Source organism: Lampetra planeri, chromosome 12, assembly GCF_965212315.1.
Source record: "Lampetra planeri chromosome 12, kcLamPlan1.2.h2, whole genome shotgun sequence".
Taxonomy (NCBI): domain Eukaryota; kingdom Metazoa; phylum Chordata; class Hyperoartia; order Petromyzontiformes; family Petromyzontidae; genus Lampetra; species Lampetra planeri.
In genome coordinates, this window is record NC_136118.1 from 14,990,333 (window position 1) to 15,016,239 (window position 25,907).

Here is a 25,907-nt window from a genome sequence, read left to right on the forward strand (position 1 = left end):
CAAATTAAGCGCTGATCTGACCACACGCGGCGCTGCCGTAGTCCTGTACAATGGGCTTCACACTGTACTTGCAATGCAACGGTCGCCAGTTCGATCTCCGGGTGCGCCAGTTAAAACAATGTGCAGGTTCTCTTAAACTCCACCCCCAGCCTCCACCCAGCAGTCTCAATGGGTGCCACACGGCTAGTCGACCATCAGGTCCAGTTTGGTGGGTTAAAATGTGGGTACTCCAACCTCTTCCAAGACGTGTGGCCAGCGTGGGAGAGTAGACCACGGATCTTCTCGAGGGGCTCGCTGGAGGCCCTTCCGCCAGCAATGCCGTGAGCGAGCACTTGCAGGGCTGTGCCTTTATCCCTGCCACCTTTATCAGTCATTAAATGTCATGTATTAGTCAGACTATACGAATCTATGCATATATATGAATCTGTACATCCTTAATTTTCAGCGCCCTTGGAATGGCTTGCCATGTTACGGCGCTATACAAATTGTCATTCTTACCATTTATGTGCTATAAATAGGGCCATTGCCCGAAACGTCGCCTACTTTTTCTCGAAAGTAGTGTTATTGTCGAATGTGATTCTGCTTGTGCACCGCTGCCAACGCCGCAGAATCACCAAACCATGTTTCATCATCATCATTGTTGTTGTTGTGATAACTCGCTGGGTTGACCCATGCACTGAGATGAGATTATTTGGTGCTATAAATGTCCAAATAATGGGCCACTTTGCTGAGCTATCATTTATGGCCAGATCGCTTCCCCAAAAACAAGTTAATACTTCAGTGGGCTCTGCCTGGTAGGATGGGGATGGTTTAGTGTGGTATGTGCGTGTTGTGAAGAAGAGCTTTATAGCTCATCGGATTCCTCCTGCAGTCGGAATAAATATTCTGGTTCTGTTACCAACTCCTCGTCTTGGCCAGAGGGCTCCTTAGGCACGTGCATGGGCGTGGTCTACCCGGGGGAGCGTGGTCTATCCGGGGGGCGTGGTCTACCCGGGGGGGCGTGGTCTACCCGAGGGCATGGCCTACCCGGGGGCGTGGTCTACCCGGGGGGGCGTGTTTATGAGGCAGCGCTATTCCCATACACGGGGGGGGGGGGTCGCGCGAAATGGGCGTGTCAATACATGGCGGCACAGGGCACAGCGCGTGTGGAGGGGGGGGGGCTTCCAGCGGGTGAGGGGGGGGGGTGCAGGAGGCGGGGTCATGCCCTGAGGAGGGCGTGTCCCGACGGGTGGGGCGTATCCGATTGGCGTGCGCGTGCCCCCACGTGTGCGCGGCTGCGTGTTGCATCGCCTCCCATTGGCTTAATCGCCGCGGTTTGACGCGATTGGGCTGAGGTGGCAACCAATAGGAGGCGACTTCCGCTCCGAGCGCCGACCAATGGGCGGAGGGCGTTTGGCTGGGCCGGGTCGTGTTGCTGGGCGAGCGGCATCGGCGCTCGGGGTAAACAAAACGGCGGCCGCGTCCCCGCGTCGCCCCACGGCTCCCCTCAGCAGTCATGGACCTCGCCGCCGCCGCCACCGACAACAACAACAAGATTCAGATCCTGCTCGCCGCGGCCGAGTACCTGGAGAGAAAGGACAGGGGTGAGGGCTGGGGTGGCGGTGCCTGGCTGGCAGGAGGTCCGTTCCCCATTGTTGTTGTTCTCTCCCCCCCCCCCGCGCGTCTTGTTGCTGCCGTCGCGGTCATGGTCGTCGACGGCTCTCGGCCCCCCCAACTCTCCTCTTGTCGCTTGTCGGGCTCCGTGCGTACGACTTGTGTCACGGCGAGCTGAGCGCGCGGCGACCACCGCCTCGTCTCCCCGCCTCGCCCCGCGGAGTCGGTGTGTGTCTCGGTGTGTCTCCGTGTGCCCCCCCCTCCTCCTCTCGCGTCTCTCGGGCCGAGGTCTCACGCCGCCGCCTCCTCTGTGCCCGCAGAAGCGGAGCACGGCTACGCGTCCATGCCGCCGTCGAGGCGGGAGGAGGAGGAGGAAGAGGAAGAGTCCCCGAGTAGGAAGAGGCTCAAGACGAGGAAGGCGCCCAGCATCAGGTACGGGGCTCTCCCCGCGCCATCTTCGCATAGCCCGGGGGGGGGGGGCCCTGCGCGTGAGCGCCTCCCGTCTGCCCTGGGCCCCGCGGTTGGGGGTCCCCTGATGGGTGCCCGCCCGAGTTGCCGCCTCTCGCCCAGTGCCCCCCACGTATGTGTGTGCGTTGAACTTTTTTCGCACCGTACGTAGTCAGCCGTGCTACTCAGATGGGGACCCCCAACTGTGGCTGCCCTCCCCCACGACCTCTCTGCAAAGTACCCAGAAGCCCCCCCCCGAGTGGGGGGCAGCTGCGGTGTAGTGGAGCAGCTGACGCGCTCTTGAGTTTCGTTTCTTGTATTTAAATGTCAGAGGCGGGCGCCGCGGCGGGGAGTTTACTGCGGGGCGCCTCCCCGCCACGTGGACGGCGGCGGCGTTGTGAAGGCGGCCTGCGACCCGTGGTGGTGGTGTCCGCGTGGTGGTGGTGTTGGTGGTGTCCGCGTGGTGGTGGTGGTGTCGGCCCCGCTGTCGCTCCTTGTTTGCGGTGTCGTGAATGCGGCGGCTGCATCGTGATGACTGCCCCCCCCCCCCCCCCCGGCTACATGGTTGCCTTGCGGTGGCTGTAAGTGTGCGAGAGCCGTGATGGTTATGTTTTGATGACCGGCACCGTATCGTGTTCACTCATTGCGGTAATTGCAGTGTTAAACATTTGCTATGGTAGCTGGGTTGATTGTCGTGGTGCTATTAGCTGCGTTACGATGACTCTATAAGCCACGACTGCTGTGGTGTTGTTGTTGAGGCTGACCTCGACGTAGCTTTAGAGCGGTGTGGCCTCAACACACCGAACCAGGCAACCGTGACGACGTGTCATAGCGATGGCAAGCTCGCCTCGCCTGTCAAAGCAATGAAGCCAGCATTGCAGACAGCCGTGTTTACCGTTGAATGTTCCCCTGTGTTTCAGATCCACTCACAACGAGCTGGAGAAAAACAGGTGAGTGGGTGGGTGGATTTGGCTGCGAGCCTGAGCCGGCTCTGTGTGCGCGTGAGCAGGGCCCACTGACCAGCTGCACCAATCAAAGTGCCCTTGCTGCATTGAGGTTTGATGCGTTTATCATGCTGCTGGATGTTCTGTCGACAGAACGTACTGTATCCAGCGTTGTGTAGTGTAGCACGACCGCATACACGGCAGAATTAATGGATTAACCCAGACATAATCGCGTCTGTCAAACTGTTAAGCACGTTGCTCTTAAAGCGAAGTAAAACACTGAACCTGCAAGGAAACGCTGTCCTGCAGGACAGCTACGTGCATGCCCCTGGACACCGATTTGGGATCGCCGTGTCAGCTGGGGAGGGGTCTTGCTCACGTGTCCCGAGTTCCATGCCCCCTCCCCCAAACACCCTGTGGGCTTTGCACAGGAGCTGTGCTGGGAGCAGAGTGTGTGTGCAGTGAGTGTGTTGTGTGTGCACCACAGCACGTGAGGTGTGTTATTGCTCACATGTCGGTGATCAGGTTGCCAATGTGAAAATGATAGCACATCAGAGGAGTGTTGCGTGTTTAAATCTCGAAATAAGTTCGCTATTTTTAAACCACGTTTTTGTTGAGGTTTTGCAAACAACATTTGAATGTGCTTAATGTTGACAGTTCTACCACTTTTGACTTATCTTGCCTCTGAACGTGGAGTCCATCCCACCTCCTCTTCCCACCAATCCATAGACCTCGCAGCACACCATTCACCTCTAACTCCGGTACAGAACAACATTATTGAGATGATTAAAAATAGTCGAAAGCGAGTTATGAATACAATTGCGTAAATTGAAAGTCGTAAGTCGTGTAAACATTTCGGGAAATAAACGCGCTGTACATATGAAGCACAGCTCTGTTGCTCTTCATGGGAGCGAGGAGGTTTGTGATGGTCCTCATTATGTACAGACCCCCATGGGTTCTCATGTAATCGGCCTCTGCGTGGGTGCTACGGTTGACATTTGTCGCGTGGCATTGCCCGGAATCCAGCAATGCCCTGGCACTGGAGGTTTGCTCATATGGTTGCGTGCCCACGTTATTACAGGGGAGGTGACATTCAGAAATATATACCAAGATGGCCAGTGTCAATTACAATGTAATTGTGTCATTCGTCATGCATTACCATCACTATTTAATTGTCATTTTAGCTCACGTATTGCAAATGTAATTGACCCCAGGTCCAACCAAAGGCAACACCCACAGGCGCGTGGGTGTTTGTGTTGTCACACGTCAACGTGCGACGTTAATCATAAGTTGGTACATTTGGTATTCGCATCTAGTCTCATAGCGCAAGGCTGTCACGAAGGTGCTATGTTTCACATTTTCTGCAGTAGTTTCACAATAAGGGGCTATGCGCCTGTGTGTACTCGACATTTTGTGATTTGCGGGTACATTTTCAAATGGACACTGGCACACAATGGCCTACTCGTTTTGAAACATGTCAGGTGATCTTTAACGTCCACTGTTATGCAGGCAGTGCGTATTTCATGGTTATTTCGACCAATAATAACCAGGGTGGCCTGCCGAATTAGAACCGCGGACCTCTGCAATAAGCGGTGAACGCGATCTAGTGGGTGGTAAGCGATGCTTAAAAATAACAGATACAGAAAGTTTCCTTACCGCCGTTCTCTGGAGAATCCAGAAGAACTGAATTGAACCTGAAAAATCTTCCTGCGTGCCAAAAAGTGTTGCCAGTTTCCCCCACTGACGTGGTGTGACGTGCCACACATTGCACGTGATGCTGCGCAGGCATCACGGGCTGGACTCCAAATCTGTTCATGATGTCACTACATCATCGTTCTGATTTTGCCATGGGGATGCCCTGCACTGCATCCATGACGTTGGGTGATGTGGATGTCACCATCAGGAAGGCTTGGTTGAGGAGAGCATTAACATTTAGATCATATCCTGGCTTGACTGTCTGAAATTCCAAGGTATATTTGAAGCAATAAAACCTTCAGAATTATATTGAGTTTTGAGTGTTGTCATCCAGTAAACAACATAATTGTTTGTAGAGAGTAAAGTGTAAATAGAAATATTCTGGATGCTCAGGGAGAATTAAGAGATATTTTTAAGTTCATAGTAGACATTATTTACACCGGTCATTGTGGAAGTGGTTTTGAAACCACGGTATATTTCACTGGGGATTTTTACGCATACTGAGAAAGAGAGGCCATGATTGGTGATTTATATTGACCAAAGGAGGGGAAAAAAATCCCCAAATCTTTCACTGTTACAGAGTCATTGTGGAGGCCTTTCATATTTATATATAATACCGTCCAGTTGTTGTCAAAAACGAGTAACAAATTCGAAAACATTTTCAAATGAAAAACACCAATTTTGGTTATGCCCATAACAACAGTCTTGACCGACTGACATCCTTGGAAATTAAAACGTGCAGCTGTTGAATATTTTACATGAAAATAGAAAAATCTGTTTGAGAATAGCAAGATGCCTGGGCGGTCTTCTACTACAGGGTTGTAACGGATGCATCTGGTAGACACATCACCGTCAGTGTCGCCGTCTACTCGACTTCAATATTCTTAGCGTGTAGCCGTTTCCCTTGGGCCACGGAACCTGTGATTGACAGACGTGCAGTTTTTAATGTGACTGCTTGCATGCAAGCTGTGTGCCTGTGCGTTGGTGGGCATGTAAGGTGTTGAGCGTTCCCCGCCCCCACAATATCAGGCGACATAAGTCTATTCATAGTATGCATTGCGTGACATTTTGTTTTTGCTTGCATGCATTTTAAGCGACTCTGGCTGGAGCAGATGTTAGCATAATTTCATGTTTAAATAGCTTCGTGACATTGTAAATAAAAATGGAATGTATTTACCCGGGAAAGCCTTTGCTGGGGTCTCAAGACTTTCCCAGAAGGGCTCCTGCCTTGGGCTGTTTGGCCAGTTCCATCTGAAAGCTGAAAGAGGGTTTTGTATTCTATCGTTTGTCAGGAGAGAAGTTGGCAAATATGTGTACAGCGAGGAGGTATGTTTAGATCACAAACATCTTTTGAATTCAAGTTATAAAGGTCTCGAGCGCCTCTCGGGCATACACGGAAATGCAGAGGACCTCTTACTAGCTTGCAATAGCGAACTGTATAGAGCCAATGCGGATGCTAATCAGGTAGCAAATGGAAAACATTTTGTAAGTGGACAAATGCTCGCTGATAAACGTGTTTCTAGTATTGTGCACTGCTACCATAGGATTAGTCACTGCTTATGCTTTAACACAGATAACCCTCAGGCTTGATGTTTGTAGTTTGCGTAGGTGTGTTGCCTTTACTGCAGTCGTACAGAACTACAGTACTGTGTATCCATTTACAGAACTTCCAAGGTCTAATTTTAAAATGTCACATGGTGAACTCGATTATTTGAGCATGCCCAATGTTCTAAAAAAGAAAATGTGTTAAATCACTCATCAGCGTTTATTCAAACTACATGTTTTACAGCCCATATGTTTAATAAATCTGATTGATTGTTCTTGTGAGGTCATGCCAACTATTTAAGAAGCTGGTTAGGAGACACGATTATTATGACACCCTGGATTCTTATTCTGACTTTTTAGATCTTGTCCTGATGAGGTTTGACGTAGTTTCAAATCTAATTGCGAAAATAGGTTGAGAACTGTTCTTCAACTCACCGGTGTGCCGAAACAATAATAATTGGCGCTTGGTTAAATATTCTTACGCTGTGTGACAATTCAGTTTGATTGGCCGTGTCAATTGGTGGAGGGCCTGGACAACACAATTTGTTTTGAATCGCATTTACTCCATTGTAAAGAAGACGTGGAAATGTTCTGCGGTAGCACAATAGCGGACGTAGACTGGCTGATGCACATTCGTGACAGATTTTTACGACTGTCATGAATACGCCACTCTGCAGACCCACACACTTCCTGTTGGACCATAGAGCTTTTTATACCTCTGGCTGTCGGCACAGTCTGTTTTTGGAAGCGATTTTTGTGCCGCTTGCCGTGGCACTGATCTTCGTCCTGCGGAGGAGAGAGCAGCGGGCCACGTGGCTGTGGTCTTGTTTCGGTGTGTCCACGTGAAAGGGTTGATATGGAGTAAGCGGTAGTGCAGCGTTACTGGCTTCAACTGAAATTGTAAGATTTGAATAATCCTGACAACAACCGTTGTATCCATTTGGTGCGGTCAGTGCAATAACTGGTGGTGGATTATGGGTGCAATTATTTGTCTTCACGTGATTTGTATAATCGCCACAATCTGGGGTCGCAAATCGATTTAAAGAACATTTTCTTTTTTTAACATCGCAGTGAAAACTCTCGTGACTCTACTGGCTGCAGGTGTGCCATGAAGCCATTACATACAGCATATATGAAATAAAGTAATTGATTCTAAGTGCACTTAGAAATCAATAATAATGAACCGATGCTCCTCTCCTCCCCAAGTATAGTGGATATGTGCACCTGTGTATACACTTTATGTATAACAAGAGTTACCGTGGGTCATATATTTGTGATGTCAGCACGGTTGTACCAGGCTTGGTACATCTGCCGAGGGTAGAATGGTGGAAGATGGCTGACAACTCCCGTAGGACACAGATGTCGTGAGTGAGAGCTGTTTAACGTTGCCCATTGTTTCCAGTGTCTTTGTGCGAGTTGGCCATCACTCTGCTCATTGTCCCCTCTGCCTGCTTTTGTTGTCTGGGGGGGTGGAGGGGGTGGCGGCCTGCGCCAGTTGGCCAGCGGCCCTCAGGCGTGAGCTCTCTCCCAGTCGCTGCAAGGCTCTTGCTAAATATTCCGCACCGCCGCATTGGTCGACCTTCTTTTAGTCTTGATCCCTGGCGGGCATTTGGTTTGGGTCTGTTTGTGGAGAAACCCACACGTTGCTTGTTCGCGTGTGTGGGCTACGTGATCACGTTGCTTGTTGGGGTGTGCAGGCTACGTGATCTGTGCATTGTTGCGTCAACTTCAATCTGGGCACCGTGCGTGATAACGTTAGGAGGGAAGCCGCTGGGGAGTGTTCGTACGACGACAGCAGTGAACGTGTCCTTGTTTAAGGAGTCCAAACTTTACGACCTGCTATAGATATACACACCCCACCCCCTGTTTTTATGACATCACAAAAAGTAAATTAGTCTTCATTGAGGTTCATACAATTACTTTAAAGAAATTAATTTTTAAAGTTAACTTTTTTGTTTCTACCATTTTAACCACAACCCTAACCGTAAACATAATTTTGAAATTGAAATCTCAACTTTGACATTTTTGAAAAGAATAGAACCTCTTTAAACCCACAAACATACTTTGACAAAATATATCATTCTAGGCAGCATGGTGAACGCGCGCCATTCGGGGGGGGGGGGGAATCGTTCTTGAGAGCCCGGCGGTGGCGGTGTCTGACACCGCTGTCTCTCCAGCGTTGCTGGTTGCGCAGTCGCGTCACGGATGGTGATGGTGGTGCCGCCACTTCTGCCGTGAGCGAGACTCCGCTGCGCGATCGTTATTTTTATCCGCACGACATCCAGCGCGTCGGGCACAGTCCTCTCGTCGCACGACGCTCCTCGCATGTCGGCAAGACGCAGCCGCGCGGCACTTCCAGGGAGGAGCGCGTGGCGGGAACCCAGCAAGGGAAACTCTTCTTATCCGCCACAAGCACCACGTCGCTTATGTCGTGGTGTTTCTTTTACATTCATTGCTGGAGCCAAAAGTCTTTGCAGATGAAGTCAAATTGCTATAATAGAGGGAATTTTGTATGCATATATACTCTTTGGGACATTACAGCTCATAATCAACTTAAACTATTCTATGGTGCAGGGTATGCATCGGATAATAAAATACGAAGTGTTTCATGAAATATTTTGGTCGTTGAAGGCGTTAACGATTGTACGGAGCCCCCTGACATTTTGTCGTGAAAAGTGTCTTACTTGTCTAGCCCTTAACACCACGATCTGTGCCGATGATTCCCATCTCTCGGTTGGTGTATTAACGTTGTGCCTCAAAGTGGTTGGGTATTGCAAGGCCGTGGGCGTATTATATTACCTTTTTTATTGCCGGACCACAATTTTACACTTTATGTACTGACGAGCTGTGTGGGTCACGTGCAGGGCTTCATATTGGGCTCTGGGATATCACAGACATGTCGGGTTTTTGGTCAATGATAATTCAGACACCACAGATGTGTATTAACCCATTAACCGTTTAGATCAATGCCGTGTTCTATGTTTTATTCCTTCACGTTAAAACCTGTGTAGGGCACTTGCAAGGTACAAACGTAGGTTTTACTCGGTGGATTGAGTAAATTGCTAATAAGCATTAAACAGCTGCTTGGTGACTTTGGGGAAAGGAGAAGTTGGATTGGCTGTTTCATATCCTGCATCTCGGAGCTATCCACTCGCCACATTCGCACGAGACCAGAATGTGTTGTAATCCTGTACGTCCTGAATTCGATTTAAACCTGTGAACTTAATATAAACGTGTTCATCTTATCTCTGGAGAAACGTTCAAGTCTCTCTTATCGCCCTGTGCTCATTCAGTGATTGTTTAATCCCTTACACTCACATACTCTACAAATCTAGTGTCATCATTTTGACTTTCTCAACTACTACACATGCAAAGCATTGGCAAGTCGTTTACTTTAAGCAGTTGAATGTGTAACTGAAACACTTAAATAATATCTAAGCCATATACACCTTGAGTGTACAACCTTCTTCTGAACAACTAAAGACGAAGCTAAACGCAAGTCCACTTGAGCTGTCGTGAGGCCGAGTTTGTTGCTTGTGAGTGATGGCTGCCTGGCGAGGCTTTGTGTCGTCGCCTGGCCGTGAGGCACTGCTGCACTCTTCTAGGCCAGGACATGACAGCTGTTTCTGGTCAACATTACTACACCTGTGAAACGTTCCCTCTGGCTAAGAGGAACAACAACCAGACTTTACGATTCCCTTTGACTCGTCATAAATGTTTTCAGTGACAACTGTAAAATACAACTGGTCAAGCGACGACCCTCGGCGCAGTTAATAGACGAGCATCTCTCTCGCCATGTGACTATCAAATCAAACTTTGCTCCTTCGGCCTACGTGACTTCCGGACCGATTTTTCACCGGAGCAGCGTTTGTTTAACCAGACAAACTCCGCGTTGGTTTCCAATGGAGATTCATATCACCAGCGATGCCTGTTAAACACTGCTGGGTTGCCTGACTTCATAGGCTAGAGCAGGGGTCGGAAACCAAAATAACAAGAAGAGCCATTTCTTTCCAATTCGGTACAAAATTCAGTATTTCAAGAGCCGCAATGCATCTGAGTACATACTGTACATACGTACATATCGTCAAGAAGCAGCCCGTAAAGAGCCGCATGCGGCTCCGGAGCCGTAGGTTGCCGACCCCTGGGCTAGAGCATTCACGGTTAACCCTGTGGGGCCTGTACAGCATTTTTTATAGTTCTGACTGCTTAAAGCAAATGCTTCTGGGGAACACTGATCCAGAAGGTCCATAGGCTGTTGGATCTAAATGTTTTATTGTTGTGGTGAGAAAGCTGCTTGTTTGTTTAATTATTTGGCGTTTTATCTTGGCATTGGTGCGGTGGGACAATTCTACCCAGATTATAATGCAGTGTGCATGAAGCCTGCGCGTGTGTTTTACTTGGTAGAACACAGCCGGTGACTTATTGACTAGCTGTCAAATGCCACTGCACATATTGCCTTTTACACAGCCTCAGGATTGTGCATGAAAAGGTTGTCAAAATAAGTCGCAACAAAACAAAGTCGCTAACCAGACAATGTGTATTCTTTATATTTCTCCACTTATAAAAATATACGTGTTTTTTACAAAAACGATCGGGGCCCCACGACAGCTGCTGAAATTATTAACTCCCAGAAGGCTGTGTGGCCGAAGGTTTGTGTAAAAATTGTTTTTTTTTTACGTTGAGATGTATTGTCTGCGTATCTGTTATATTCTCTTTAACGGCGATAATTGTACGATATTGTGTTACAACAATACAGCTGTTATGAATTTGCGCGAGCGTGCACCAAGAAAAGGAGCGTTACCTAATTGTACATTGCACAATAATAATGTCACCACAATTGGAGCGTTGCTGTTGCTGCTGACGGTGTACTTTGTTGCCGGCGCTATCAGCACAGCCATCTGTGGCGAGTGGTGGTGGTGGACGCGTTGTGCGAGTCGCCGCCACGGCGGCGGCGGACCGGTGCAGCACCGCGCTGGAAATCCCCACGCGCCGCTGCGGTGCAGGTAGTGAAGTCGTTCTGCGCGCAAGGTCCGCACGCAGGTTTGGAATCCCGCCTTGTATCTTGGGTTTGTCGAGCGGGGGGGGGTACAAGGTCACCGTCTGCCAGAGGTGTTAAACCAAAACGATGATTTCCTCTGTACTCGGAGCCTGGCGTAATCTCGGAATTGCAAACACTGAGTTTCAGTGGGTGGGTTTGGTGACGTGGGTGAGGCTGGCCCGGGCATGTTCTCTTTGGGGAAACTTGTTTGTGCTTGTCAGCCGAGTTTGGACCTGTAGCCGATTTTAGCCTGGCTGTGTGCGTGCACAGCAGCCAGGCCTGTATCTGCCAACCGAGCCAAACATTCCCACGGAATCGCTGCACGATTGGACAGCCACGCCGCTCTGCCGGCAGGAAGATAGCGGCGGCAGCTGCTGCTGTAATCATCGCACGGCACATCAAAGATAAAATACACGGTTTGCGCACATGTCAAGGGAGCACTCGCCCAAGCTGAACTTCAAAGAAAAATGGGCAAACTTTTGAGATAAATATTATGTTTTTACTAAAAGCCAGATCCTCTGAGTAGAAATATCCCGACCACGTTTTTGTTGTTGTAGTTTCTTGTGCAACACTGTAATAACTTCTTTTTTAGCTGGCTGTGTAATATAGAACAGGGGTCATCATTATCGGTCACGGTCAGCCTTTCACAATCCCGTGATGCATCAGTCCACCCAGCACCTGCACACGAGCTGACATTGTCGCTCCATCTCCTCGGACAGAATCTCGGACGTCTGACATTCCTTGGCTTCCACTCCGTTGTTGTTATTGTTGACCATCATCCATCCCCTTGTATAGCCGCGATGTGCCCACTTCTAAGTGGTTATCTAATCCGTGTGTTCCTCTTTCTGTATTTGAGTGTAATTCCCAACATGCACCTCTCCATGCACACTTTTCAGTTCTTTCTTTTTCGTGTTTTCCACTCGTGCCCATGGTGGTACAAACTGATGAGACCTAGGGTGGTAAACCCCCCTGTCTCGGCAGAGTTAAAGAATATCACGTCTCATGAGCTCTATTAATATCTGACTACCAACAAACTAAGGCATGTGTAAGCAGTAATAGTCCGCTGTTCCTGCATCCACATGCTGGCTGTTTCAACAAACGTGCCTGCAAAAGTAGTGCCCTGCCATCTGTGCATCATTAAATACAACTCGTTCGTAAGGGTGATATCTGGGTCACCTGCACAATTTGAATTTAATTAAAACCTGAACTCTGTCATTCGCATAAACATCTTTGCATTTATGGCACGCTTTATGGTGTGTCCAGATGTTGACAAGAGCGAGAGACGATGTGTGGCGGGGTGAGCGGGCGTGATCGTGTGGGTAACCTGACTCACAGAGGCGCGCCTTGTTGTGGCCACTCATTCATTCGCGCTGACAACACCGACACTGGATTGCGTCATCAGAATGTGAAACCGTCTCGCCACATTTTGGTACGTGCGTAACCAAAACTCGCAGTTCGACATTTAAAATCAAAGGGTAGCACTCGAACTTTCTGATATGGAATTTGGGAATATTGTCGTGGATACAGCCATGGCCAGTTTAATATAACTGGCTTTGGTCAAAACAATGTTAATGGTTTCTGTCTGTTTTGGGCCAGGTGGGATACTTGGTAATGATGCAAGACTGTAATTACCATAATTTGGATTGCGGGAAGTGACGTCGTTCTTGTGTAATGTTGTTTTGCAAAAGAATCGCGTGACATCAAACGGCCGTGGCTTGTGTCATGTAAGCTTTCATTCGTTGTTTCGCGCCGCAGTGGCATGGGCGCTGTCCGAGTGGCGCTGGGCCTCGCCCGTGCCCCGACTCCCACACGTGTCAGCTGCTCCGAGTTGGTCATTGATGACCAACGTGCACGTAGACGTACCGGAGCTACTACAGCTCCCAATAGCTAACCAGGGCAGGCTTGGGAAGCCAGACAACGACACTCAAAATGCTTCAGTCTCATGGTTGACGCGTTACATCCGGCGGTAGCGTGAGTGGCTCGCAGTCGGATGGTCGAGAGTTCAAATCCCGGTTGTCGAGGTTCACTCCGCTCCAGCATCCCTCTGGGGCTGGTAAAATGATGACCACACATTGGGGGGACGTCCTATGGAGAGACTTGCCGCCGCCAGTGGAATGTTGAATTTCCACCACTGGCCAAGGGGCTGTGAACAGGAGGAAATGAGCATCGGCTCGGTGCTTGCTGAGCAGGGAACCACTGGGACTGTTTCTTTTGACACTGGGTCTTATCAAGGCACACTTAGATTCTTCGGGTTCCCTGGCATTGCGCGAGGCTCTGGGACTTTGCGGTGCGCTTGGCCCCGTTCGCTGGGGCCACGCAGAATGGACACCAAAGCAACTGGCAAGTTAATTCGGAGCGAGGGTTTCCCAGAGCTGCGTGTGGAAGCGTGTCGCCACGACTCAAATATCTCACGTTCATAGAAAAGGAAGAGGATAAATATGGATCAGAGTGAAAAAAAACCTGTTGATACATTCTTGCCACACGTGTTACGTGATCTCCTCATAAAAGGCGTTATTTTATTTTGACCTCTATCCAATATCCATATTCCATTTATACGAGACTGTAAGAGATTTGCTGTTGAGTGTTTCCAGATAGAAAAAGCAATTTCTTGTTCCAGCTGTTGACACACACCCCACTTGAATCGTGACCTTTGAACCTGGCCCTGGCGCTGTGCGCTCTCAGAGCACGTCAGCAGCTGCCTGCTGCCTTCTAGCAGAAGGGACTGAGTCCCCGTTTCAAACGCACGCCGATACCGGCTGTTCACCTCGTTACGTTGACCCATCTTTCCAGCTGCGCAAATAACTCCTGCGCATACCCCTTTATTGGACATGTAATGATTCACCCCCCATTCGTTCCATGAATGGTCATGATTCCGTGTCACAATTCAGGTCGCGAATCTATTTGTCTTTTGTCCGGTTTTGTCCGGTTTCTCTTGTACCGTCTTGTTCTGTTTTGTCTGGGCCGTCTCCCGTGTGTAGTCTTGCTTATTTTTACTGACCAAATTGTGTCCTTAATACCCTCCACTACCCAGCACGGCCAAACAAATACAATTGTCCACGTGGGCAAGTGTTGTATTGCGCCACTTACTGTTGTTTTAAGATTGGCTGAGAGAATCAAATTTAGAAATTTAGATTTGTGATGTTTTGCCTGAAACTGCATCGACCATCACCAGGACCAGATCCATAAAGTCACAATAACAATCCAGGCGTCCACGTAGGGCAGAACCGAGCAAGACGACACAGACGGTGCAAAATAAACAGACAAAGGGAAATCAAATCCAAGTCAGAATGATTTCTTGGATATTGATGTTTGTCGCGTGGAAACGCTTGTACACCACGTGGAAGTGTAAATTGTTTGGTTGGTTGTGTCGGGTGGTGGAGGGTTTCACAATATAAATTTAGCCAGATTGCTGATAAGTTAAACAGTTTTGAACAAAAAAAAAGGTTCCACGTAGCTCCTTTCAGCGAATTATTTTCGGCAAAGATTTCGACAACTCTAAGCCAGCCAATGTCATCGGTGTTGGCCACAGGTGTTGCCCCTTTTCAACACTGCACTGTGTACACAGTCAACAAGCAGTGAATGGCACTCGAGAGATAAGGCCACATACAAAACATTGTGCTTCTCGGGCAAAGTGTTCCAAGATTGGAGCAAAAAATAAATATTCGTGTTTGTATATATTATTTACCTGCAGAGCAGGTGGCCATAGATGGGGGAGTATGAGGAAGAGGTGGAATGAAGAGGTGCGTCTCAGAGGGAGGGATGTTTACCAGAGGGTAGTGACAAAGGGTGGGACAAAGGATTGGTGATCTCATTTGTAACATATTTGGCCAGGTTATGTTCATGCTTGGGACGTGATCCGTGACACGTTCCGTGGCTATGTCACTGACTGGGGATCACACTCAAGAGGAAGTCGAGTCCCTTGCCATTTGAAGAATTCTCACAATTCGCCGATGAGTTTTTAACAATGTCGTGCATCGTAGCGTCAATTACGTACATTAGCTGCATACATGGGTTAGGTAATTCTCATATGCAACAAATGGTGTGTCACAAGTGTAAACATTAATTGTAAGTAATGAATTAATCGCTGCACCGCTATTTGAGTGTTAATGGAGTGATGGTGAGTGCTTTTACTTACATGACCTTTTGAGTGCTGAATCACTCGCTCGGGCACGCTGGATAACAAGTGGCGTTGTGGGACCGTGGGGCAGTTTGTCTGCTTACAGCCATCGAAACAACAATTGTAAAAATCTTGGATTAATGTGTATAAATGCAACTGCATCTCAACATACTCTACAAAGTATGTAGATGCGTGCAATGAGAGGGCTTTGGGGGAGAACGGAGAGCTTTATCACAGGAGTGCAAGGGTGGGAGGCTACAGGGCAGCGAAGGAAGCCCACTTTGTGGGAGAAGTGACGGAAGGTCTTGAGTCTGGAACAAGAGGAGGTCGCCAGCCGTGTGAGCTGCTGGCCGAGTGAATTCTAGACGACGAAAGGAGCGACCTCCCATTGAGCCGAGATTGCCTTGGGACTCCGCAAAAGGTGTTGGCTGCTGGAGCGGAGAGCGCACGGCGGGGCGTAGGACGAGGATTCGGTGTGGGCGAGTCCATGCTACTGCAGGGTCGTGGAGACGGTGCGCGGGCGGGCTCCTGCTGGTGACCCAGCTCTGGCATGAGAACCGGTGGAGCAGCGATGGAGTGTTTGGGTCATTACAGGTTCGGTGAGCATTCCGGGCAGGGGAGCGCTCCCTCTGCCTTCAATAGGCTACTTGTCGAACCTGATCCGACTGCTGATAAGATATTGAATGTCGAAACCGGTGTTGAACCTTTCACACCTCGGATTATCACGGTTGGCTACGTACGGTGCGAAAGAAGTTCAGAAATTATACACTCCCAGGAGGCCGTGTGGCTGATGGATGCGTAAAAAATACTTTTATTTTGTATGTGGTGGGATGGATATGTGAGGCGTAATGTCTGTTTATTTGTTTTGTTATCGTTCAGTGTGCTTGCAAAAATAGCTTGGGCACACTTGTGTATTTCTCATTCAATATATATGGAATATGTAATACACGTGTGAGGCATTGGCTCTCCTGCCTCTGGACAAGCCGCCACCAATGCCACGTAGCCGTTGAGATCATGCGTGCGTGGGTTATTGACACGCTGCTTGGAAACGTTTTGTTTCTCCGTTTGATTACCCCACACCACACCCTTATGTACACGTATCATCGCTCGGAACATTATGGGGCGTCCCTTGCATTGCATTCTTTTATGAATGACTGTGTTTCTATAATTATTTTTAATGACTCAGCCCCTTGACATGCCTAAAGTAGCATTGCTTTACTTTTGTTGTCATTTAGATGTCATGCAAAGAATAACCCGAACAACAGGAAAACCCAGATTTGTGTATCTCGGGTGATGCTGACCTTATTGGTGACTTCCTGGAAACATTCCTCATCGTAGCTGTAGCAATGCCGTCTTTTCCAGATGTTGGTCAACCAGTTTTGTAGCTCACGTGTTCCAGCATGGCATATATCATACTTAACACGAAAATTAGAAAAGTTTAGCTGGCTGACAGGCACGCAGGCGGGCAAGTGTGGAGTGGTGACGTCACCACGCAAATGTGAGTGGTGACGTTGACGCTGCGTGACGTCACCCTCCACCCTGGCTCTCTCACCTGGGCAGTCCAGCCTCGGTGGTCTGGCAGTGAATGTGGGCAAGCAAGGTCTATAAAAAAAAATTGCCATATTCAAAGCTGAGTATAAGGAAAATAACTAGTCCGTAAATGTTATTCACATTAATAACAAATATTTGTGTTGCCGTTTTCTAATTAACATTCTACGTTGTGCGATTGCTGTGCACTGCACTTACGAATATCCATAATTTCAGCTGTGAACATTGTTTTAAAGATCATCTCAGATATGAGAGAGAGAAGACAAATGGGCCTGTGTGCTTGGGTGGCTTGTTCCAAGGACAGGATGGGATGAGTGCGCATGTGCTTGGGTGACAGGCTGGGGTTGAGCAACGTGTCGGGTGTTAATCCACGTGGCAACCCAGGGGATCGTGGGAATGCCGTGCTGCCAGTAAATGTGGCCTTTAGATCGTTTCATATTTGTGAATGATCTCCGTATACCATCCTGCCCTGCTGTTACAGATATGAGAAGTTGTCCTTCATATGAATCGTATCAATGTAAATGTCATGATGAACACCTCAACCCCAGATAGCGGATGTATTTGCATCGGCTGCGTGTGTGGAAGATGCTCTCGTGCGAGCGTTAGGAGTGTGTGGAGAACGGTCCGGTAACGAGGAGGAGGGGGGGAGGCCTATGAGATAGCGTGGAGTAACCCTGTGAGGTGGCGTGCGTGTGTCGCAGGAGAGCACAGCTGCGCGTCTGCCTGGAGCGTCTGAAGAACATGGTCCCTCTGGGGCCCGAGTGCTCGCGACACACCACCCTGGGGTTGCTCACCAAAGCGAAGAACCACATCAAGGTAGGAAGGAAGACCTGGTCAACTTCTTCAGGTGGCTTTGTGAGCTAGGTTGTCATCACAGATCGGTATGCCAGGGCTTCCAGCCTAATTCGATCGCTGTGTAATGAGCATTTTGACACCGTGCAGTCGCATTGTCTGTCGGTGCAGTGGAGTGATTTGCCGATGGTTTTTGTTCTCACCTCAGTTGCTGGTCACAGGCTCAAAAGCCTGAAACGTGAAATGGCCAGCAACAATAAACGCTTTAAAAGTTGCAAATGTTTAAGCATGTCTTAAATTGAGCAAGGTTATAAGTGCTCGGGGGAAAGAGATGATGGGAAGGGATTCCATGGTTGAGCAATGCAAGGGAAGAAGCGGAGAGAGAAGCGATTTGACTTGCAGTGTCGGGAGTGAGTTGGAGAGTACATTGTTTTGACACGAAGCATGGTGGTTGAACACAAGTGTGGATGATGACACAAAACAGTCGGTTTAGTCGACCCGAGTCTTCGACGCAGGTGGAGGAATCCGTGAGGTTCGAGGGAACGGTAACCGTGGCGGTAGCTATGTGGCAGTGGGATTGATGTGGCTTCGCGCGCGTCGCATGCAGCGGCTGGAGGAGCAAGAGAGGAGGGCGCAGCAGCAGAAGGACAAGCTGGAGCGCGAGCACCGTTACCTGCGCCGGCGTCTGGAGCAGCTGGAGGGCAGCCCCACGGGGGTGGCGGAGCGCTTGCGCACTGATAGCCTGGGCTCCGCGCTGAGCTCCGAGCACTCCGACTCCGACAGGGGTACGACGTGGGGCTCGGCGGACTGCGCAGCCAATCGCTGTGAAGTTTATTTACATTGGAATTCACGCTGTGGATGGGCAGCTGATCACAGGACCAAAGGCCCAAAACGTCAAGTGGCCAGCAACAAGCGGCGCTGTCAAAGTTGTAAACGATAAGCGAGTGCACATTTATCCAGTTGAACAAGGTTATCGTGGGAACTCCCAAAGTCGAGCAGTGCAAGGGGGATAATCAGAAAGAGGAGAAGCGTTACGGTACTTGGCTAAATTCTTGTTCACGCTGTTTCCCCAACGTGTGTACACGCTCCGTATCGAGCGAGGGCTTGACGGCTTCCCCTCCGGCGTGGCGGCCGCATTCCTTTTCATCCCTGCAGAGGACATGGAGGTGGACGTGGAGAGCGTGGAGTTCTCGGTGGGCGAGGGAGACAGCCTCGGCACGAGCAGCGACAGCGACGAGCGCAGCAGCCTGCAGAGCAGCAGCACCAGCGACGGCGGCTACTCCAGCTCGAGTCTCAAGCACGTGGGGACCTTCCTCTGCTAGCCGCTCACAAGCGCAGCGGGGGGGGGGGGGCACGGTCTGCGGTCGTGTTCCTCCGAGTGGGAGATGACAAGTATTGGGAAGACGCTCTTACAGTGCTTTTCAGACTTTGTATGTATTTTTCTGACAATTTATACTGTACATGAAATTGTATTTTGTGAAGCACTGCAAGAGTAACTTAAGCTCTGAAGACCTTTAAAAGAGCAGTTTGTAAATAAATGTATAAACGCCTGGCCGCTGTTTACGCACCTAAAGAATGGTTCAGACAGCACTTTTATGCCGATTTACGGAGATGTTAACATTAATGGCAATAAACTTCCCTGATGCTGCCCATTTCAAAAGGGTCTTCAGAGTTAGTTGACCCCATCGATGCATTACGACCAATATGTTGCACTTAAAGGTCAAAGATATTTCTTTGACATTATTGACCTCAAATGTAAAAAGAAAAAAAAAATCGTACAATATTTTTTCCTAAATATGGACTGTTATATATATCTGTATAGCAACAGACATTGGAAGTCCTTGGTTCCACAGGTGGACACTATTTTGGAGTCTCAGGGTCTCTGTGGCTGTTTTGAGTGTTGTGCCTTTGTTTTGGTTTAACGTTGGAGTATATCTGGATGTTGTGCAGTGCAGTAACCCTGCAAGCCAGACACGAAGGAGTTATTAATCTGTGGTTCCTCTGAAGGTTATAATGCCTGGGAAAAAAACATATCAACAAAGTGGGCTAGCTGGCTGCTGGCTGTGTCACGCAGTAGCACAGAGCCACTGCCAACCGGCAGCTACCCAGGCCGCATCACCTCCAGGCGAGAGGAATCTGACAGACTCCTGATTCAGAACCTCAATGGCAGCTCCTGTCACAAGTGTTGTAGTTTTGTAAAGTGAAAGCAACAAGTTTTGACATCTTTAAAAAATCTTACCAATCATCCTATAAGCCGCTGTTATTGTCAGTTACTTGATTGGCACTTAATGAAGTTCTAGATTAATTGTATTTTAGTTACAAATAGTTATAGTTACAAGTAACTATCACAAGTGATTTTTACAGAGAGGCACAGTTTTTAAATATTTGTGACCAAATCTGTCCCTGTTAGAAAATCTGGTTTTTCATGGTGCTTTTTTGTAATTGATGATTGGTTCATTTGGATGTTGATTGAATTCCATATACTCGTTATTTTGCATCGTGAGCGTAGACGTCATGGACCAGATTGTCTAAAATGAGATTATTCAGATTCCCACCAGCATCCAGTTTTACCGCACATTCCACAAAACATCGTAAGGTAAGGCCACCCCCGCTCTGCGGGTTGCGACATCAGTGTTGTGTATATTATTCATCCCGAAACAACGGCCACTTGCTGCAGTAGCTCTTGTCTTGCTTACTTTTTGCATGCGTCGACGCGATGGTAATGTTCTTACCGCGCTTGCCAATTTCACTCCGCGCGTGCGCACGTCGGGAGCGGCGTGCGTGTCCCGCGAGTGGCCGCCGACGCAGGCTTCGCGTCAACCTGAAGCGGCGCCCGCCCGCCGCCTGCCACTTGCGGAGCAGCCGCGCCGCCACCTGCGGGCCCCGGGAGGGCGAGCGTGGGGGGCGCTTGCGGCGGGGGTGGAAGGTGTCCCGGCTCCGACCAGTGAACGTTTCCGGCTGGCGATGGAACTCGAACCGACTGGTGGTAGAGCACTGTTTTGAACGCTAGCTGTGTAAATCGTGTATATCTATGTTACCTCATGTGTTATCGTTCCCCGTTATACATAAACAAATAAATTTATTTCACTAATGTGTCGCCGAGGGTATTTCTTTATACGCGAGTTGGTGAGCCGTGCTGTCGCAGCAGCCTGCGTGGGGGACGTCGCATGAAGACTGAATAAAAGTATTTAGTGTTCTATTGCAAATTGCTAAAAAAAATATTGTTACCATTTACACTGCCAAAGACCTCAAGTTAAATTCTGATATACGCTTCCATGACAGTTTAGAAATTACAATTCCACGTAAAAACATGTTGTTAAACTCGACACTTGTCAATACTGGCCTTAAAAGGAAAAATATGTAATTGGCGACGTTTTGGGCAATAGCCGTTAATAGCACAGTTTTGTGTGGCATCAAATAATGTTTCTCAAGTCCCGTGTAACGGTGAACACGAGGGCTGTTAGACGATAAACGGTGTAGAGCGTTTTCAAAATCGATTGCTGCGTCTCAGGAGCCGGTAACGCATTGCGGTGGCACTTGAGTAGCGAGAGGCGCCGACTGGCACGCTCGGGCGCTTAAACCGCACGGGGGGGGCGGGTGGGCAGTGCTCGGGGTACAATGTGTGGATGGATACAAGGTACAGTCCATGACTTCGTTTCTCAGTCCACTTGTCCTGCTGAGGGTCGTGGCCCCATGACTTTGTCCAATTTTCAATATCCCTTGGACCACTGCTGTGAGCCTGGCCCTGCCACTGCTGTTTCCACAGTTGCCATGACCATGAACCCCGCGGTACTTGAAACTTAAGACTTGGCAATGTCCACAGCAAAGATAAGCTGGAGTAATCTTGATTTCGCTTTGTTGCTACCACGACGTTGTTACTGGAGGTCATTGTGCTAGTTGATGACAAGTCCCTGTTCGGCGACACTACCTTTAAAATATCGTAGCACATGTGGGCATATCAAATATTACCTGCAGTGATGTCAATAATGTTGGACGAAGTTAAAGACGGTTACTACTCGATCTGCATTTCAAGCGCTCACGAATGAGCTCTCTGGCCCGCACGCATTGCCGAGTGATCGGCTTGGAGGGCGAGCAAACCTGGCCAGCCCTCGAGTTGGTGAGGCCATGAGCGGGCTGTCGAGGAGGTGAGCGAGAGGGGAGTGAAGCCAGGGTGGGTGAGCGAGGCCAGGATGGGTGAGCGAGGCCAGGATGGGTGAGCGAGGCCAAGATGGGTGAGCGAGGCCAGGATGGGTGAGTGAGGGGGCTGGCATGCGGCGGGTTGTTGAGGGTGGCTGGGTTGTGGACAGTGCGGCGAAAAGATCGTCACGAGGAAGAACGTGTGGATAAATCACGTGGCGCCAATGATAACCGGTTTTGCAGTTTGTGTGTCGAGGTAAAGAATAAACCCACGGGTTGCACACGGAAAGGAAGAGGGGGCTGCGACACGCGGGCACCGAGAGGTGGTTTTAAGTCGCTACACAACAGGACTTGAATCAGGCGCCCATTGCCTCCGTGCGTGTCACGGGCCTTGATGCAGCTCCTGTCCCCATCGGCGGCCCGGTGGGGGAGTGCCACGCTAGCACACGGGTGACGTGTACGCTCCGCGGGGAACCCCCTGTTGACTTCCCTCTAAGTAGTATTCACTTTATCGACCCTGGATGTGCGATGAGTCGATGTCTGCCCAGAACCTGACCTCGCAACATTCCACCGCGAGCCCCCACATCGACCGCCCTCGGTGCCCCTGTGCGAGAAGGGTGCCACGGCTCAACTGTTGGCTCTGGACGCGTGGTGCACATTCCACATTCCCTCGGCAAGGGCAAGTCCCTCCATACGACAACGATTGACTTCCTACGGAGCGGCACAACCTTCACCCTGGAGAAATCACTGGATGAGTTCACCCCCAGCCAGGACTTGAGAACACACGCACGCTCTTACAAGTGTCAGTCGACTGCCACTTGGCACAATGCAATGGACCGGCACAGAGCTGGGTTCGAATCCCAGCCCCCCATACCCGATTGAACCGGCTGCTCGGGCGTAGCGAGTTGGTGTCAGTCAGATAACGATTGTCTGCACGCAAAAAATAGCAGACGATTCAGCACATTTCAGCTCTGAGGAATAAAACGCGCCTGGTCTGTTGCCATGTGGAGATTTGAAGATGTGCCGCTTGCAGCGTGGAAAAGAGGCGATTGGAGGGATCTCAAAATGCCCTTGCGGCGTTATCGTTCACGTGACTTTCTCCAGCAGGGGCTGATGCACTCCTCTAGGGTGACGGAATTCTGAATGGAAGCGTCGACCATAATTGGGACATGCGTGGGGAAGCCCTGAACCTGGGTAGAGTTCGAGAGCTCAGCTCACCAGGCGTTGACGACCCTCGGGTCATTCTGTGTGACCCTGCTGAGATACATTCTGTACTGTACCGGTGTCTGGTTGTACAGTAACAATTTGAAACGGGTCAAGCCGGAGAAAAAACCGAAGTGAAATGTTTGGCCAGGTAACAATATCAGCATTGCCCTTTACACGCCGCGCTGTGCGCTAAATGGCTATTGGGGGCAGTAAATGTCACTCCCTCCGTATCCCCCCAGACTGCGCCAGGCTCTGGGTTCCCCGTTCGTGTCCTCACGGCGCGATTTGAGTGTTTAGGAGGAGGCGGCGCCTTGGTCGCGACGATCTTTAGGAGCTCACCGAGGACATCGAACTCTCGTGTCAAGTTGTGCCTCGTGCCCACAGAGTGTGAGGCCACAACGACGCAGTAGAATCTCGGCTGCGATCCCCTCTCGCTGTGACCTGGACCTGCTCCCGTGCTCTCGCGTGCCAAGAACACTCGACTTGTGCCCACATCTGCTGCGGGCACTCACGGCGTCGGTCGTCACCACCCCCAGCAGGAGGCTCCCTGCTGAACAGCGTCCATCCACCTCGGGATATTTGTCTGCGGGTTTGCTCAGTGGCAGAGCTGCAAACAGGCAGATTAACACGTCGTAGGCTCTCACGACCAATACTATCAATAATAGAGGTGATTTGGGGTTAAATCGCGTAAATGTGTGCCGTTAAACCCGCCACCACACGGCGTGTGCTGAACTCGTACCGAGTTGACACGTTCTGTGTCCCTGACGAACCCTACCGAGTGGCTGTGTCGGGTGGTGGCGGCTTTGACGACACACACTTACGCGATCTAACCAGCCAGCTGCTGCCACATTCTCTCAAACCCAGTTGACGGCGACCCTGGGCACAGGAGCAGCAGCGCAGTGCTCCGGGAACTGCTGCTCGTTTGGGCGTCATTGCAGTTGCCCCCCATCAACTCGTAAGCAGCTGCCCCCCCCCCCCCCCCCCATCAACTCGTAAGCAGCTGCCCCCCATCAACTTGTGGACAATGGCCAAAGTCCTTCGCCCCCCCCGCCCCTGTCGGCTCACACCACGTGCTCCACGTGCTGGGCCGCGCGTTATCTGACGACGACGTCGTCAACGTGGAGACTTTGAGCGCCTGAGACGACGTCGGGGGTCCAACCCGCGGGGAGGCAGCGGGAGGCGCCACGAGATCCCCGCACGGCGGCGGCCCGCGGGCCACGTGCGCCTGGGGGGGGGGGGTCGCCAGGGGGGGGGGGGGGGCTCGCTCGCCAGGGGGGGGGGGGCCTCGCTCGCCAGGGGGGGGGGCCTCGCTCGCCAGGGGGGGGGGCCTCGCTCGCCAGGGGGGGGGGGGGGGACCTCGCTCGCCAGGGGGGGGGGGGGGACCTCGCTTGCCAGGGGGGGGGGGCCTCGCTCGCCAGGGGGGGGGGGGGGGCCTCGCTCGCGCCTGCAAGGAGTGTGCTCTCACGTGCCGCGTGTTGTCGGGGGCCGCACGAAAGGCCACCAGGGGGCCACCAGGGGGCCACCGGGGCCTTGCAACCAAGGACACAGCGGCGTGGAGCGGCCACCGAGGCGCAGGGAGGTCGCCACTTGCGGGCAGACCCCGGGGGCGGTCGCCGGGAATCTGCTCGGGCCCGCGGGGGGTGTGCGAGTGGACGCGGCCCTTGCGTAACGACTCCCACCCCCCCCCCCCCCCCCCCCCATGGCGTACACGTGCAACACATCACCGCGATGACGATCGGAAGTTACCGAGGCTCGCTCAGCAACCCCCACGACCGGCACGGCGTGTGGTGGCCTTTGTCCAGCAGTGGATGAATGTCTGTCGGTCATCCTGACGACTTCTGGTGGTGGTTGTGATTGCATTGCGATCTCGCTGCACTCAGTGGAGTGGGTTAAAGTGTCCGCCACACGCAGCCGCGTGCAGCTCCTCCTGCAGCTCCAGGCGACCCAGGCGGGTGCCAGTGGCCCCCGGTCGGGCCACAGGCGGCGAGGGTTTGTCCGCCGCTCCTGGGCGCCTCCTCCTCCTTGTTGTTGTCTTGAGCCGAACTCGCACCAAGAATCTGATCTCGAGATCGACTTTTGCCGATTCTAAGAATAATTCCGCATTTCCAAGAAACGCAATGCAGTGGAATGGCAACCATACGGTACAGTTGTACACCCTTAAAGCAGAACTCCGCTCGGAAACCTCGGCCCACAATAACCCTCGACGCAGCGACTCAGCCGCGAGTTGCAATGCAATCACGGCGGCGATTTCACATCGCATCGTGTTGGGACCGTGCTCCAACTCGAGAGCCCGATGCGAATTCCACCGACTCGCAACCAGCTCCTGGCCCGGCGTCGATATTACAGACCGGCAGCAGCCCGAGCAGCAGCAGATCCCGAATGTACGACTACCACATTTGAGGCTCAACGACTGATTGTAAGACTATGATAAGGCTACTTACCACCTTTCAAAAATGTAATTAAAGTTGTTTTGAAAAGTGTAAAAAATACTTGAGATTTTATTGATGTGGACAGGCAATATATGGATACCGTATATTTCCTGCGTACATGTTGTGTTTCTATGCAAGTCGTTTTGTTTTAGTTTTAACATCGCATGAGGCTCCATATCTTAAAGGGTCCTTGCCTATAACATCGGACAGTTCACCAACACTCATGCGACCAGAACTGCTGCTAAGACACTGCATGTCAAAACAGGTCCACAGTTGCCTTGCGCTGGACCTCTGCTGATGAAATGCACTCCTAGAACGATGTGGGATGGATTGTTTAAATTCGACGGATATATGAAGTACACATCGTGTACTGATCTCGTTTTATTTACATTCTCCATAATGACGCTGATTATTAT

General features: G+C 50.6%; 1 protein-coding gene across 4 annotated transcripts; it reads left to right on the forward strand.

Moving 5' to 3' along the window:
* The first annotated feature begins 1,370 nt into the window (after positions 1 to 1,370).
* On the forward strand, positions 1,371 to 20,810 carry MXD4 (MAX dimerization protein 4). Of its 4 annotated transcripts, none has more exons than XM_078599643.1 (6): positions 1,376 to 1,619; positions 1,914 to 2,025; positions 2,961 to 2,990; positions 17,629 to 17,743; positions 18,327 to 18,504; positions 18,875 to 20,810. In XM_078599643.1, exons 1-6 carry the CDS (start codon positions 1,496 to 1,498, stop codon positions 19,039 to 19,041), a joined length of 726 nt encoding a protein of 241 aa, XP_078455769.1. In that variant the 5' UTR covers positions 1,376 to 1,495; the 3' UTR covers positions 19,042 to 20,810. The 4 variants fall into 4 exon arrangements, with proteins under 4 accessions (XP_078455770.1, XP_078455773.1, XP_078455769.1 ...); XM_078599646.1 differs by having other exon boundaries at positions 1,380 to 1,583; XM_078599644.1 differs by lacking the exon at positions 2,961 to 2,990 and having other exon boundaries at positions 1,371 to 1,619.
* The last annotated feature ends 5,097 nt before the right edge of the window (positions 20,811 to 25,907 follow it).